At 39.4% G+C, this 13,884-nt stretch overlaps 3 protein-coding genes and 1 non-coding gene across 6 annotated transcripts; 1 reads left to right on the top strand and 3 right to left on the bottom strand.

Annotated features, from left to right (window-relative positions):
• Window positions 1-510: 510 nt before the first annotated feature.
• LOC126627353 (uncharacterized) lies at window positions 511-3,291 on the bottom strand. Its single transcript, XM_050296823.1, has 5 exons — window positions 3,203-3,291; window positions 2,007-3,106; window positions 1,125-1,202; window positions 892-1,018; window positions 511-782 (listed from the first exon to the last, which is right to left on the bottom strand). The coding sequence occupies exons 2-5, from the start codon at window positions 3,071-3,073 to the stop codon at window positions 735-737; spliced, it is 1,320 nt and encodes a 439-aa protein (XP_050152780.1). The 5' UTR covers window positions 3,074-3,106; window positions 3,203-3,291; the 3' UTR covers window positions 511-734.
• A 1,434-nt stretch (window positions 3,292-4,725) lies between these two features.
• Window positions 4,726-9,996, top strand: LOC126627351 (uncharacterized). Of its 3 annotated transcripts, none has more exons than XM_050296820.1 (11): window positions 4,726-5,195; window positions 5,746-5,794; window positions 5,886-5,964; window positions 6,058-6,103; window positions 6,206-6,304; window positions 6,913-6,981; window positions 7,062-7,407; window positions 7,569-7,717; window positions 7,985-8,411; window positions 8,501-8,703; window positions 9,601-9,996. In XM_050296820.1, the coding sequence occupies exons 1-11, from the start codon at window positions 4,830-4,832 to the stop codon at window positions 9,625-9,627; spliced, it is 1,860 nt and encodes a 619-aa protein (XP_050152777.1). In that variant the 5' UTR covers window positions 4,726-4,829; the 3' UTR covers window positions 9,628-9,996. The 3 variants fall into 3 exon arrangements, with proteins under 3 accessions (XP_050152777.1, XP_050152778.1, XP_050152776.1); XM_050296821.1 differs by lacking the exon at window positions 9,601-9,996 and adding an exon at window positions 8,938-9,261; XM_050296819.1 differs by lacking the exon at window positions 9,601-9,996 and having other exon boundaries at window positions 8,501-9,261.
• Window positions 9,780-9,852, bottom strand: TRNAA-AGC (transfer RNA alanine (anticodon AGC)). The gene has a single exon. It is a non-coding gene; the product is annotated as a tRNA-Ala (tRNA).
• Window positions 9,997-11,071: 1,075 nt separating the features above from the next.
• Window positions 11,072-13,557, bottom strand: LOC126627352 (glycosyltransferase family 92 protein RCOM_0530710). Its single transcript, XM_050296822.1, has one exon. The coding sequence runs from the start codon at window positions 13,350-13,352 to the stop codon at window positions 11,475-11,477; it is 1,878 nt and encodes a 625-aa protein (XP_050152779.1). The 5' UTR covers window positions 13,353-13,557; the 3' UTR covers window positions 11,072-11,474.
• Window positions 13,558-13,884: the final 327 nt, after the last annotated feature.

Below are 13,884 nucleotides of genomic sequence, written 5' to 3'. Positions count from 1 at the left end.
ATTTGGTCATTTTCGGATGCACTTCTGAGTGCTAAGTCATGAAGCAGAGGCTGGAAGTACTTTCCTATTTGCTCGCTTGGAAATAGATTATTGAATGGTATATTTCTTTCCGAGAGTCGAGAAGCAGAGATTGGGGGGGTGTAGGGTTCGAATTTGTGTTAGCTGTATTTATTTATTTATTTTGAACAAACGATATTATCTACACTAAGGGAGAGAAGGGGTGAGCTTAGCATTACAATGAGTTAATAATAATGTGGTTCAAATTCATATTTTGTGAGAATTGAACCTAAGACATTTCACTTACAAGAGAAGATGAAAGTTTGTTGTATTTTGGATCCTGAAAATTAAAGGGTCACTTATTGAAATTCAGACGGTCGTAAATCCAGAATATTAAGGATTTTAAAAGGTCTGTCATGGTTTGTGTTGATCATTGTAAGTTTATGATTCTAAAATGCTCTCGGGAGGAGCTTAGGGTTTGAGGTGTAGGTGTCGGGTTTTGGGGTACACAATTCATCAACTAGACTCTATGCCCTAAGCGATTAATATAGTAAATTTTTTTATAAAAAACAACACCATGAATGTGTGTTGGTATTAATCAAATCTCAAATTTTGAGAAGCAGATTAGGAAACTTTTGATTGAGAAGACTGTCAACTCGCACCCACCAACTGCAGCCCAACTCGGCCAGGCTCAGGTTGCCTTATATTCGCCAAGCTGCAGCTCTCCCATCGCTTGCTTAGGGCCACGAGACGTCATCTTCATCGGAGATAAAGATCCGTTTCACCTGCATCATACAATTAATTTTGTTCGATTCTCAACCACATAATTAAACTAACAAAAACCAGCCAACCAACTGTTGTTAGTTCCAACAATAGATAATAATTTATACTCACACGGATCTTCTTGTACATAGGTTGTAGTTTCATCATTCTCAGAAGTGGCCGCCTCTTCTTCTTGCGACGACCATATGTTGCTTCTGTTCCTTCTGTTCCTTCTGTTCCTTCCCCAAAGAGCGGAAATCTTGTTTAAAAAGACACAACAAGCAAACAACTAAATAAGGAATTAAGATTATATGTAATGTACTACAGCCTAGTGTGGTAGCATGTATAATTAATAGAGAACAAACCTATCCCACGGTGGAAGAATATCTTTCTTCCTGCAACTTACATCACCCCAATCTTCATACTTGTTCCAATCATCACGTCTGTAGAATGAAAGAATTCAGGTTTCACCACCGTTAATTTAAAATAGAAACCACGAGACAAATGAAAGCCAAAAGGGAAAGAAAATAAACAATGCAATCATGATTGCATCAAAGTTATACGGGGATCAAAAGAAAATTAGAGCGAGGCTAAACTTCACAGAACTAACCTCTCAGTCACAGCTAAGCTGAACTTACCATTTCACGTTTTTTTTTACCAGATAACATGTAATTTTGGGCGGGGATTTTATAAAATTCACGCTCATTTTATGTTTCTTAGTTTCCATTAGTTTATTATACTGTGAATTATAAAAATAATAACAATAGTCAAATATTTGATACCTTGGGATGCTTGCTTGATTGTTTTACAAACTATAATATATACAGGAAGACTCTAAGGGAAGGGATCCCTATATTTTTTTTAATGAAAATGGAGATTAGGTATGGGGCCCACATTACATCGAACTTGAGAATTCGTAGTGTCTATTTTTCAAGTTGCATCTCATAGATCATCCTTGCAAAATGTTAGCCAAATTGAAAATATTTGAGGCATCTAATTGAGTTCAAAAAAATTAACAAACACTTTGTTCTCTAAGAAACATGTTTCTTAGAGATTTCATAGTAATAATTAAATAGATAAATAGTTTCGGATTGAATTGAATTTTTGCAAGGATGATCTATGAATTAAGACTTACTAAATAGACAATTCGAATCGTTCAAATTCGATGTTGAGTAGGTCTCACAACTAATCCTATTTTCTGAATGATTGAATTCGTAGGTTCAAGGGACAAAAAAATAATTACTTACGTGGTAAGTAGCTGTAAGATGTCTGGACCATCATTGGAGTAGGCTCGGCAATGGTTCTGGATGAAGCTTGGACTTGGTTCCGAATCGATATAGAATGTTCCTTTTGCTTTGATATCAACACAGATGGATTGATTGGGAGGAAGACCTTCGATGCACAGTTGGAACACCACTACACGTGCCCAGGAGAGCTTGTGATGCCGCCGCTCCTTAAAAATGCCAGAACACACTATGGACATAAGACCGTCATCACCAAAATTGGTAATAGAGGGAGGGTAAGTGCTTGGGTAACGGAAAATGATCTTCTCAAGCTGAACCAGCTCTGCAACACGTCGGGGGGTTCCATTGGCCTCATCAAATCGGTACGCATACACGTGCCCATCTTCGACAGAAACTAGAAACTGCTTGAACTGTGCTGAACAAGGGACGGTAGCGTCCGGGATGTCCAATGCTTCTTCCCATTTCTCTTCATCGGTGTTGAAGATGTAGTTTTTGCCCGTAACGGGATCCTTAACAATGAGCTTCTGGCCCCAAGCGCCGCAGTGACTGATAAAAGGACAAGAGGAGTTGAGCGTACGACCAATGATGAATGGGGGATTTGGGAGGACTTTCCAATCATGAGATCCTGGATATAAGGCCTCAAAAAGGAGTGGAGGTTTTTTGTCCTTGATGCACCCATCAAAGATGCGTGTGGAAAGGACGTAGATTTTACCGTCTATAGTGACGACACAAGGATCAAGCTTGGGAGCAGACAAGTGGGGGAGTTTAGGAGGACGCACTCTCACAATCAAGGGTACATCAACAGCAAGGTTGGCCCTTTCTTCAACTTTAACTAAATAATTGGGTAAAGACCGACCCCCAACCACGTACGGCTCTGAATTCGCAATCATGTAACGAAATTCATCAAACCGACCAACAAATTTACGACTGTAGGCAAGTTTAAACTCAGGCCTAGTATGCGACTTCTTAACGTCCTCATCAAAGTACCAATCCAACCATTTACTAACATCAAGAACGTAAAGATTTTTGCTCATGTTCAAATACAACAGCCAGTCCTTGTTCAACGTCATTATACTTGAGAAATTCTCCCTTAACCTGCGGTGCTGGATCAATGAAAGAAAGACTCGTCAATTAAGCAAAAGTAGTCGGCAAGAAACATGAAGTAGTAGTAAAGCAGCCCGCACATAAGCACAACATACCTGCCTGCGGATGGCAAGAAAGAAAGCAAGACCGAGAGATTGGATTTGGATAGATGAGATGAGAGAGCGACCCAACTCATCTGACAGCGGAAACCCTAGAGAATGATTTCTCTTGTTTCACTCGCATCCCAATTTATTCCAAGGGCTAGACGGACAGTCATTTTGGGCCGTCTTGCGGTAAAAGTGAGCCCACCCCAATTTGTGGACTCCGTATTTTTTTTTCTTTATTATTAACTAGCATATGCCTCACGTTTTGTTTGTGAAAATAAATTTTTTTTTTAATTTTAAAAATGAAAAGGAAAAAGGGAGAAAAAAAATATGAATTCGAGAGAGAAGTATTTTATATATATATATATTTTTTTTTCAAAATTATAGAATGTTATGGTCATCTTGAGTGAGGTTGTGAAAAAAGTGTAAAAGTTTAGTTTGAGTAAATTTATTTTACTGTTCATAATTTTGTTTTGAGAAATTTTATTTGAACTCATTTAACTTCTTTTTACATTCAACTTATTCTCTACACCCATATCCAATTCAAAATGTAAAGTCATCTTTACACCCATTAAAAAATAAATTCTCAAATTGAATATTTTTGTTTTCAAAGAGACTCGAAAGTAAAAAAAAATTATGGTTCCTTTGTCCCTCTTCCCACCGTGATCTCTTCAACTAACTGGTCCCAATTCCAATCCATATCCAAATTCTTCAATTGTTTTCGTGGCAAGTGTCAATATATCTAACAAAGCCTTGAGTTTTAAACAACGATACTCTTTGTATATATACTAGTGACTAGTAAGGCTGTTGTTGTTAACATTGGAGAAAAAATAGTTGTTTAAAACTAACATTCATCTTCACAAATTACAGTTTTTTGTAATTTATACTTGTATTTTTCTAATCAAAGCCTTGAGTTTTGAATATAATTGAATCTTCTGAGGGTTAAAGTTTTTGTGAGCATATTCAAGCACAGTAGCTGTTATTTTGGGCATAAACCAAATTGTTTTGTCTGCAATCTAATTGATGTGAAACAAAAAAATTTCATAAGTCGAGTCATAACTTAATTAGAGAATTGATTAAAACTTTATCACCATCTATCGATAAAAAAAACTTGTTTTTTCTCTATAAGAACTTATAGGATTTTAGCCGAAATGAACGTAGGATAAATAAGGAGTGATGGTAAGGTTTAATTATAGGATATGAGTTTATTGATAAATTTAAGCTTTATTATTAATTTTATATTGTACTTGATGATAATTATGCAATAATGAAAAAGACAATTAATATTTAAAATTTAAGTTGGGTTTAAAAAAAAGTTATATGAGTTTAAATAAAATTTATTTCTTCTTTTGATTGACAATTTTTTTATTTATTATTAATGTGATTAAGATATAACGATACATTTGTGGAAAGTCTGGATAACATTTCCCCAAAAACAACCGATAAATAGTTTTTTCAAAAGGAATAAAGGTAAAAAAAAATTAATAAATAAAAATTATTTAAAATAATAAAGGAAAAGCATATTATTTGGAATTTAGAGAGAGAAAGAGAGAGTAATAGAAAGAGGGAGGATAGAATAGAAAGAGAGAGTAGGTGAAGGGGGCGAGGCGGAGGCATCAGAAAACAGAAACGCCGGCCGATGACGACGATGGATAATCCACCAACCAAAAAGAAGAAAGGTCGTCCTTCTCTCTTGGATCTCCAGAAACGCGCCCTCCTCCAACAACAGCAGCACGACCAATCCCCAAACCCTCGCCGTCCATCCACTCGCCGGAACCCTACTCCTCTCGGTTCATCCCCGCCGTCCAATTCCCTCTCCGATGCCGACGCCGACGATGAGCGGGCAAAGAAGAAGCATAAGCCCCTCCTCGCTTTTAATCCCAATTCGGCTCCGACATTGTCGCCCTTTAATTCGGGCCCCTTCGGCTGCGATTCGAACGCGGGTGGTGAGGATCCGGGGGCCGCTCTCAAGATCAGCACCATCCATCATGGATCTAATCATATGGTGATCATCACACTACAAATCCTAAAACCCTTTTGCTTTTCTCAAAATTAAACACAAACCCATGTCCTTTTTGCACTTATTCTCTCTATTTTTGTTTAATTTCGAAAAAAGTAACGAAATATATATATATATATATATATATTTTGCTTAATTTTGAAAAAGTAATGAAATTTATGTATTTTTGCTTTATTTCGGAATTAGAATCTTTTAGGGATTTTCGCGCGACAAACAGAAGCTGTTTTTGGGGAGCTGGAATGGAGTAGTGGGGGGATGTGTTTGACTTGGACAGTATTTAATTTTTATTTATATATTTGGAATCTGGGTAGTTTTTCTTTATTTCCTAATTTAAATTCTTCATCTGGTTAAATTGTACTATAGAAAGACGCACACCATTTTGTCTGAAAAGCTTCACTTTGTCTTTTCTTGATTTATTTGTTCATTTACTTTTCCAATGATTGCAGAAAATTAAGTTATAAATTAAATATGATTTGTTTGTGTTAATGGTAATTTTAGCAGCGACATTGTTGTTAATGGTTTTATTGCATTGCAGAGCCAAGAAGAGATTTTGAAAGCGACAGACAGTAGTAGTATATTACATGGTATGACACTGTTAGTCAATCCCAATTCTTGCTCAAAAGCTCTCTCCCGGGTGTTAACTTCTAATGACTGTCAACTTTTACCTGTGGACAGGGTCGCAGGTTGAGTCCGGTCCCACGACACCTTTGCCAGACAAAAAGTTGTTGGTGTTCATCCTTGATAGGCTTCAAAAGTAAGTGTCTTAGGTTCCAGAGTTGTTTTGTCTGTTTATTGACTCTTTGAAATGACCATGGATGTTCACTCGTTGGTCTCAACTTTCTTGCAGAAAGGACACTCGCGGGGTGTTCTCCGAGCCTGTTGATCCAGAGGAGGTATGTTTTACTTATGTTGAAATAGCTTGTTGTGATGCTAATCTTAGCTTGTTTTACGAGTAATAATTTCGTGGTTTGATGTAAACATGTTGGTCTGTTCAGCTTCCTGATTATCACGAAATCATTCAAAACCCAATGGATTTTGGAACTGTGCGGACAAAACTAGATCAGGGAGCTTACTCCAGTTTGGAACAGTTTGAGGTTTGTATTACAATCTTTTTCTTGCTAGTTTTCAGTTTTGACACACACGGACTCACCCACCACAGTTGCATCAATGTCACCATCTACTTGCATCCGCTTCTCTTTCTCATCTCCTTTGCCTGCTCACTCTCCCCCCACCAGCTGTAGGAATAAATGAAGTGTTTAGGGATGGGTGTTTCCTAGATATGGTTTTTGTATGATTGATAAGGACATCAGGGATTATTGTCTTTTGGAAATTACGGAGATGTCAATTATTGTAATATAAGGCATGCTAATTCAAGTTGATTCTTTTGCTAGTTAAAGAAGACAAATGAATCCAGGACTGAGAACATAGTGCATTTTGTCATTCCATTCAGTATTCAAGTTATTAACTTTGGTCTATTTTATGAACCATTTATTTCTTTGGCGTCTTGATGTATCACGGGAATGTTAGAAATAGAGGAATGGTGTGATTCACCATGGATTCAATCTTATGAGAACTCTATTCTTGGTGCACTAAACTGCGATGGTATCTCAATGCTTATGACCGTGCTCTACTTCTGGTTTGATTTTCTTGTTAAATTAGTTGTTGTGACAGGTTTTTAAGTTTTAATGTTTAACTTCTGCAGAAAGATGTGTTCTTGATATGTTCAAATGCAATGGAGTATAATGCACCAGACACTATTTACTTTCGACAGGTTTGGCCCGTCCAACTTACACTTCTTCCTATTTAGGCAATCTGATCATGTTTGATGATTAACAAAGACAATTTCATTAGGCACGATCTATACAAGAGCTCGCAAAAAAGGACTTCGAAAATTTGAGGCAAGTGAACGAAGATGGTGATCCGAAACCAAAAATTGCAAGGAGAGGCAGGCCACCTGGCAAGAGCATGAAAAAGTCAATTGAAGGATCTCCTGTTGATCGTGTAGGTCCTCAAATTGTATCTGAAACTACTCTTGCTTCTGGAGGAGAAAATTCTAACTTATCCGGCACATATAATCTAAGACGGCCTGCTCCCCATAAGTTCAGGTCTTCTGATGCCTTAATAATGGCCCCCCATGGGTATCTTAGTGGTGAAACTGGTGCTAGTTGGTTGCCTGGTTGGGAGAATGAGTTTCCAGGTTTGTAATTTCTAGTGCGCCTGCTTCACTGATTTGTACCCCTTATTCAGTTCGGTTTTTTTTTTTTTTTTTTGGACGAATTGCTTGATTTTATTTTGATTCTCTAGTTTATTGAACAAACGTTGAGCCTTTCCTATTTTTTTTTTTTTTTTGGGTTGCAGCTTCGGTATTGAGGAGTGATCTGAAGTATGGAAAGAAACATTTTACTGTAGATGAGAATAGACGTGACACTTATACACAAGCTCTGGCTTCGGGTGATGAACCATCTATCTTTTCTGGTTGTGAAGGAGAATGGAAGCAACTAGTGGCGGTATGTATAATGAGAACTTTCATGTATTCTTTTCTGAATGGGAGACTGGAATTGTTCAGTGATGTGCAAGATGATGGGTAAGGGGGTTGCTATTAGAAAATAGAGAAGTGGATCTTCAATATGGAGATTATAGGAGTCTTCAAAAATCTATAAAATGACAGTAGATCTACTATACGTTTATTTGTCGGACTTGTATAAAAATATGATTCTTGTTTAACATGATTTCTTAGTGTTTGTTTTATTGTTTTTCCTCAATATATAAACCAGGTAGGTCTTCAATTTGAGCATGGATATGCAAGGAGTCTAGCTCGATTTGCTGCAAATCTTGGACCCATTGCTTGGAAGGTTGCTTCAAAGAAAATTGGAAGTGCTTTGCCTAGTGGAATCAAGTTTGGTCCGGGATGGATTGGAGAAAATGAGACATCAAGGTTGCCACAGTTTTCAATCTGTGAGAGGGAACAGAGGGTTCAAAGCAACCCTGCATCTGATGACCATTCAGACAGACTTCTACCTCAAAGTACATTATGCTCAAACTCTGTTGTTCCAAATAGATTTTCGCTACAAAGTGGTGTTAACGTAGAAAGTAGGAGACAATTGAGTTCCCACAATGAAGCGGCGTCAGTTGACAACGGTGCGTGTGGGATAAGAGCTGTGCCTCCTTTCCCAGTTCAGCAGAATTTCACAAATCACTCTGGTAAACTATAGTTCGAGTAGTAGGTTTATTTACGTATTGTATATGTTTTACCACGAATGAGAATGTTAATATACTTGCCATATTACCAGGGATGTCATCTTCAACTGACAAATCAGTGCCTTCTCAAATACTCAGCATGGCCTCCGAGAGCAACGCCATCATCCATCAAATGCCTATCAAGCATATTGCTTCAGAGGAAGCCAAATTGCCAGAAATTTCAAGTGGATCGAGATCTAGCCATCTGCTTGGTGGGGAAGCATCCTGGCACGGTTCATCCTTACGCAATAAACAGGTTTCTTATTCATTCCCCTCTGACTTGAACGTCAAACTGGGTGCACCCGGCTCACCTCAAATCGGTCTGCAACAGCAGCCGGATTTAGCTTTGCAGCTTTGACTACCGTGAGGGTGCCGGGGGCACGTATATAGACAAAAAGTAGTAGGGATTAATGAATTACATTAACACATAAGGATTATTTTCCCTTTTGTTTTTATCTCCCTTTCGTTCTAATTAAAAATTATTATGAAGGTCGCTCTCTGATTGCCGCAAGGAATCATTACCAGTTTACAGTGGTAGGGAAAAGATTTTGTACAGATTAATCATTTTTATGTTAAAAATTTATTGGTTTAGCAATTTAATCCAATGTGGATGTGCATTGGTGATTTGGTATGGGTTTGTTGAATTGTGACTTAGATATGGAGGAGTATCCTGATTGTTGGATCCCATTATGTTATGGGAAAATTTGACATTGAGCATAAGCTTCTGTATAAGCACTGTTGTTGAAAATTTGACATTTTATTTTTTGGGACCGTGAACGGGAATGATAAACACACATTTTCGCCTCTTGCACAACTATGTATAATCTATCTGTTGTTTTTGTTTAATTTATTTAATCGATGGATTAAAAATAGAAAGTGTGTGTGTGAGAGGTTAAGATGGGTGCGTAAAATTTAGCATCCTGAGGAAACACGACAAAATTGTTTTACTGATTAGCACTTGAAAATGTTTTTAATACAGCCATACTTTTTCAGTTTTTATTAAAACCGATGTGGGAAGTATCTTTGGTTATCTGACAATGTCAAACTTGGGTCCGGAGTAGGTTAGGTAATTTTGCTAACAAAATGGGTAGTCATTTGCGTTCACTTTAATTGAGTGTCCAAGTATCACGTTTTGTAAATATTTTCATGAAAGGTGGTGGGTGCAGGGAGAGTTTCGTAGCTTGGGAAGAGTGCGTTAACGAGTCTGAGACGACCAAGGAGAAGGAGGAGGAGAATGTTGTTGAAAAAAGGACTTTGAGTTTGAGGTCACCGCCACCCAAAGTTTACTAAATAAGGCATTGCCATTGGGTGTCAAAAATACAAAACAAAAGATGGAGAAGTGGGGTATCGATCCCCATACCTCTCGCATGCTAAGCGAGCGCTCTACCATCTGAGCTACATCCCCTTGCTTGATCCTTATCATCACTTGACGTTTATCAGAGAAGAAAACCCACACATTTGCTTCTTTCACATTTATGGTTTATTTAAAGTTTTGTTGCGAAACGTGCATTGCAAGTTAAGGTGAAGTTGAAGCAAAAGTTATTTTCTATTCATTTTTCCAAGCTCATTCCACCATGTTTCATCCACAAGAAAAAACTTGCGTAGGACCTAATTTCTTGTTCATCCACGTTTGAAACGTATCTTGATGCCTGAAATTTGAAAAGTTAAAATCGGAGACGGATGATCATAGACCCAAACTTACCAGCACATGAATTGTACTAATTAGCAAACCCTCGAAAATGAAAACAGGATTTTTGGGTTGTTAAAGAGCGGGTTTACTTGCTTTGTTGAAGAAAATTAAAATAGAAATGAAATTTTTTAAACTTGTAAAATGTCCATAGAGACGAAAGTTTTTTTTTTCTTTTTCCTAATTATAAACTGATTTTATTAATGATCAAATACAAATAGAAACATTAACAAAGAGATGCAAAGTTAGAGAAAACATAAAAAGTTGGAATAATATGCAGATGCAAAGAGATGTAGTTGGCTAGTAGCGGATAAAGTATTGTATGCGAGGCCAACAATTCAGCGATGCTTCTTTGCGTGCTCTAGAAAAAGATTTCTTGCATCTGCATGTGGAAGGAAAATCGAGAATAACCGTTTGCTTGATACTCCGATAAGACTCAGACAGCCTGCAGTTCTTCTTTATATTTTCTTCTTTTTCTTCTTTTCTCTTCTTTACTCTTTTATGGTTTTGGATGGCGGATTCTTTTCGATGTTAAAACATATGTGAGATCTACATGTGTTGGTAGGCGTGACCTCTATTAGAGAAATAGTACAAATAGATAGTAAATATAGCAGTACTCGTGATGATAACCTGATTGAAATAGAACCAAAAATTGATGGGCGTATTCCTTCATTTATACATATCAAGCAAAAGCACTGTTCATCATGCATTTTGACCTTTTTATTGATATTACTCTCATGCAACCAAACATGCCAGGTAGCAAACATCTACTAATTAGTTTGTTCAGTTTTAAATACGTAGTAAACATTCACAAAACTGGTTATATCATTAGAATTACACATTTAGGTGTGTAAGTTAATCTCAACTACGAATTGAGATTGCGTTGCATGTCAACAATTTGAATAATTTGTTGAAAATGAATACACATGAAAAAAAATAATTAGAAATTAGAAGTTCCTTGATCTTAATTTCACATTCAACTATCAAGGGACCAGAAAAATCGACTGTAAGGTTCCAATGGAGGGGGAAAAATTACTTTCTCTCCTATTCACAGGAATAAAATCTACATCCTTTACAAAAAACAAACATGATGAACAGAATGAACAAGAATTTGAAAGAATCCCACCTGATCAACTAGAACTACTTCCCACCATGTAATCCTAAGCCTTAAATCTTATGTATACATTTGTGACAAACATGAACTCCTACTACATACCTAAGCTTCTGTCTGCACTTTGTTTTCAATTGCATTTCGAACTCGAATCCATGGCCACCATCGCCATGGTAACAAAACAAGTAGGAAACGAAACATATATATGGAATTAATTGAGATATATGTTTCATGATTGCCACACCATTCTGTAGCCATCCGGCGTGTGAGACCCAAACCATCTCTGCGTCAACATCTTCAACCGCTCGTCTCTAACCTCGCAAAACTTCTCCGCCCACCCTTTCGGCTCCACCGGCTGAAACCCTAATCCGGGGGTCCTGTCCTTGGACTGAGGATTCAGCGCCTGCATCCAATCCACCACGTATGCCGACACCCTCCTCCGAAACTTGGTCTGGAATTCCGGCCACGCCTGGTACTTATAATGGTTCACCACCCCCTTCTCCATGCTCAATTGCCTCGTCCTGTACCCCTTCTTCAACTTAAAGTGATGTATCACGTTCACCAGCGAATCGTCCACCGCGTCCAGCCGCACTATCGACTTGTGCCGCTGCTCGAACCGCCTCCGGCACGTGTACCCTTGCGTAACGCCTTCTGCCGGGTGATATTTCTGGTTCGACGGACCGAAATCGTTGCACTTGATCGAAACCTGCCCAACGACGGTGTTGTTATGGTTGTGTGCCGGTAGCAGAGATTTCAGCATGTGCTTCGACGGTTGGTCCAACTGGGCCCACAAGTTCGGCGAGAACACGAATTCGTCCACGTCGATGTACGCGACCCACTTGCACGTACGCCGGGCGTACAGGGCGCCGTGCGAGAACCCGGCTTCCTGCGTCTTGGGCCACACCCAAAACAGCGTCGTAACGTTGTACCCCTCGTCGTTCAGCTCTTTTACGACACTCTCGAGACCGTCGTCGCTGTCATTGTCGTACAGGATGAAGCGATCGACTCCGACCTTGGAATGGTAAATCACCCACTCCTTCAGGAACTTTGCCACGTTGTACACCATGGTGCATACGCAGACCTCGTTCAAATTATTTTGCTGAATTTCTGTGGTCCCCACAGTTGTGGCAATCTCTGTGGCCCCCGCACTAGTAGTAGTCTCCATGGGTGGCCTGAACGTGTAGTAGGCAACGGACGGGACTACGACATTTCCGTCAACGATTTCCAGTGAGATTTTGATGAGCTTCTCGTTGAAATTGACGTCCGTTAAGTTGGGGTGGTGGCACCTGAACACCTCTTGTACGGAGCTTGTAACGGCGGTTCTGACGGCGTTTTTGTTGTTGATGTCGCCAAACAAGCACCTGAACTCGGTGGGAGGTCGGTTGACGCCCTGGCGGTTGTTCAAACCCTTGGCGAACAGGACGACATCGTCTTCGGTCGAGAACGACTCGTAGACCATGAAGCTCCACCTGACCATCAGCTCCGGAGAATTCGAACCCGGCGCCAGCGTGTCTTTGTCGGAGCTCTTCGCCAACACAGGTTGGTGAAACGGGCGGAGACGCTTCACTCGGTTGGGCATGGGGCACGCCAGCGTCGTCCGGTTCGTAAACGGCAACGGTTTGGAGAGCCTGGCGTCAGAGGTGTCGTTGTTCTGGAAGAGACAAACATAGGTGTTGCCTCCGGCGGATGGAAGTGGAGTCTCTGGAGAGACAATGAGTAGGATCTCCCAGGAGGGGAGGAGAACGGAGACGGTGGATATGGCGGTGGAGGAGGAGTTCGTGAGGGAGGAGACGTCGTGGCGAGTGCGGTGAGGGGTAGGAAGAGGCTGATCGCGGATTGCGATGGAGTGGTGGCGGTCGTCGGCGAGGGTGATGGGGAAGTGGTGGATTAAGTCGGTGGTGCGGGAGAGGTGGAGGGAGAAGAAGGCGAGGAGGAACAGGGAAGCGCAGGTGAAGAGGAGGAAAGCAGGGAGTGTGCGGCGCATGGCTTCTTGGAAGCAAAAGAAGAGGGACAGAAACGAAGGAGGCCGAGAATTTAAAGAAGGTAGTGGCGGTGGCGGTGGTGGGGAGGAGGAGAGCAGGAACAATTGCTTTATTTGGAACGTCATCGTCGAATATAAATTCGAATCGAATCCAAATCCGAGTTGAGATTGGAATTGAATCGTTGGAGAGAGAGAGGGAGAGGGAGAAGATTAAAGAGAGATATGGGAAAATAATGAGATGATTATAATTGTTAAAAATTGTGTTGTTTCGAAAGAATTGAGTGTTTAATTTGTTTGGTTTGATTGGGAAGAAAACAGAGTCAGAAATGGAATACAACCAGAATGCCTATTTCTGTTGGGTTTTTATATTAACACCCCACAAAATGTTGAATGCACCTCACATTAAAATTTAATATTAAATAACTTATTTACTCTACTATGTAATGACAATTTTGACCTTATTAGGTTTTAAAAAAAATAAAGATTTATAAATACACCCCAAATCACTTTTAGCGTATTATTTATCTTCTCAACTATCAAACATGTTGATTAAGAAAAATTGTTTTTGACGAATGGAACACGAAATCGATGTTTTAGGAGCTTCACATGAGGTAAGACTTCATAGTTTTCATTGTTTTAGTGATTTCGATGACATTGG

Source organism: Malus sylvestris, chromosome 6, assembly GCF_916048215.2.
Source record: "Malus sylvestris chromosome 6, drMalSylv7.2, whole genome shotgun sequence".
NCBI lineage: Eukaryota > Viridiplantae > Streptophyta > Magnoliopsida > Rosales > Rosaceae > Malus > Malus sylvestris.
The sequence above is the reverse complement of the archived record's forward strand: the minus strand, read 5'-3'. Positions and strand labels throughout refer to the sequence as shown.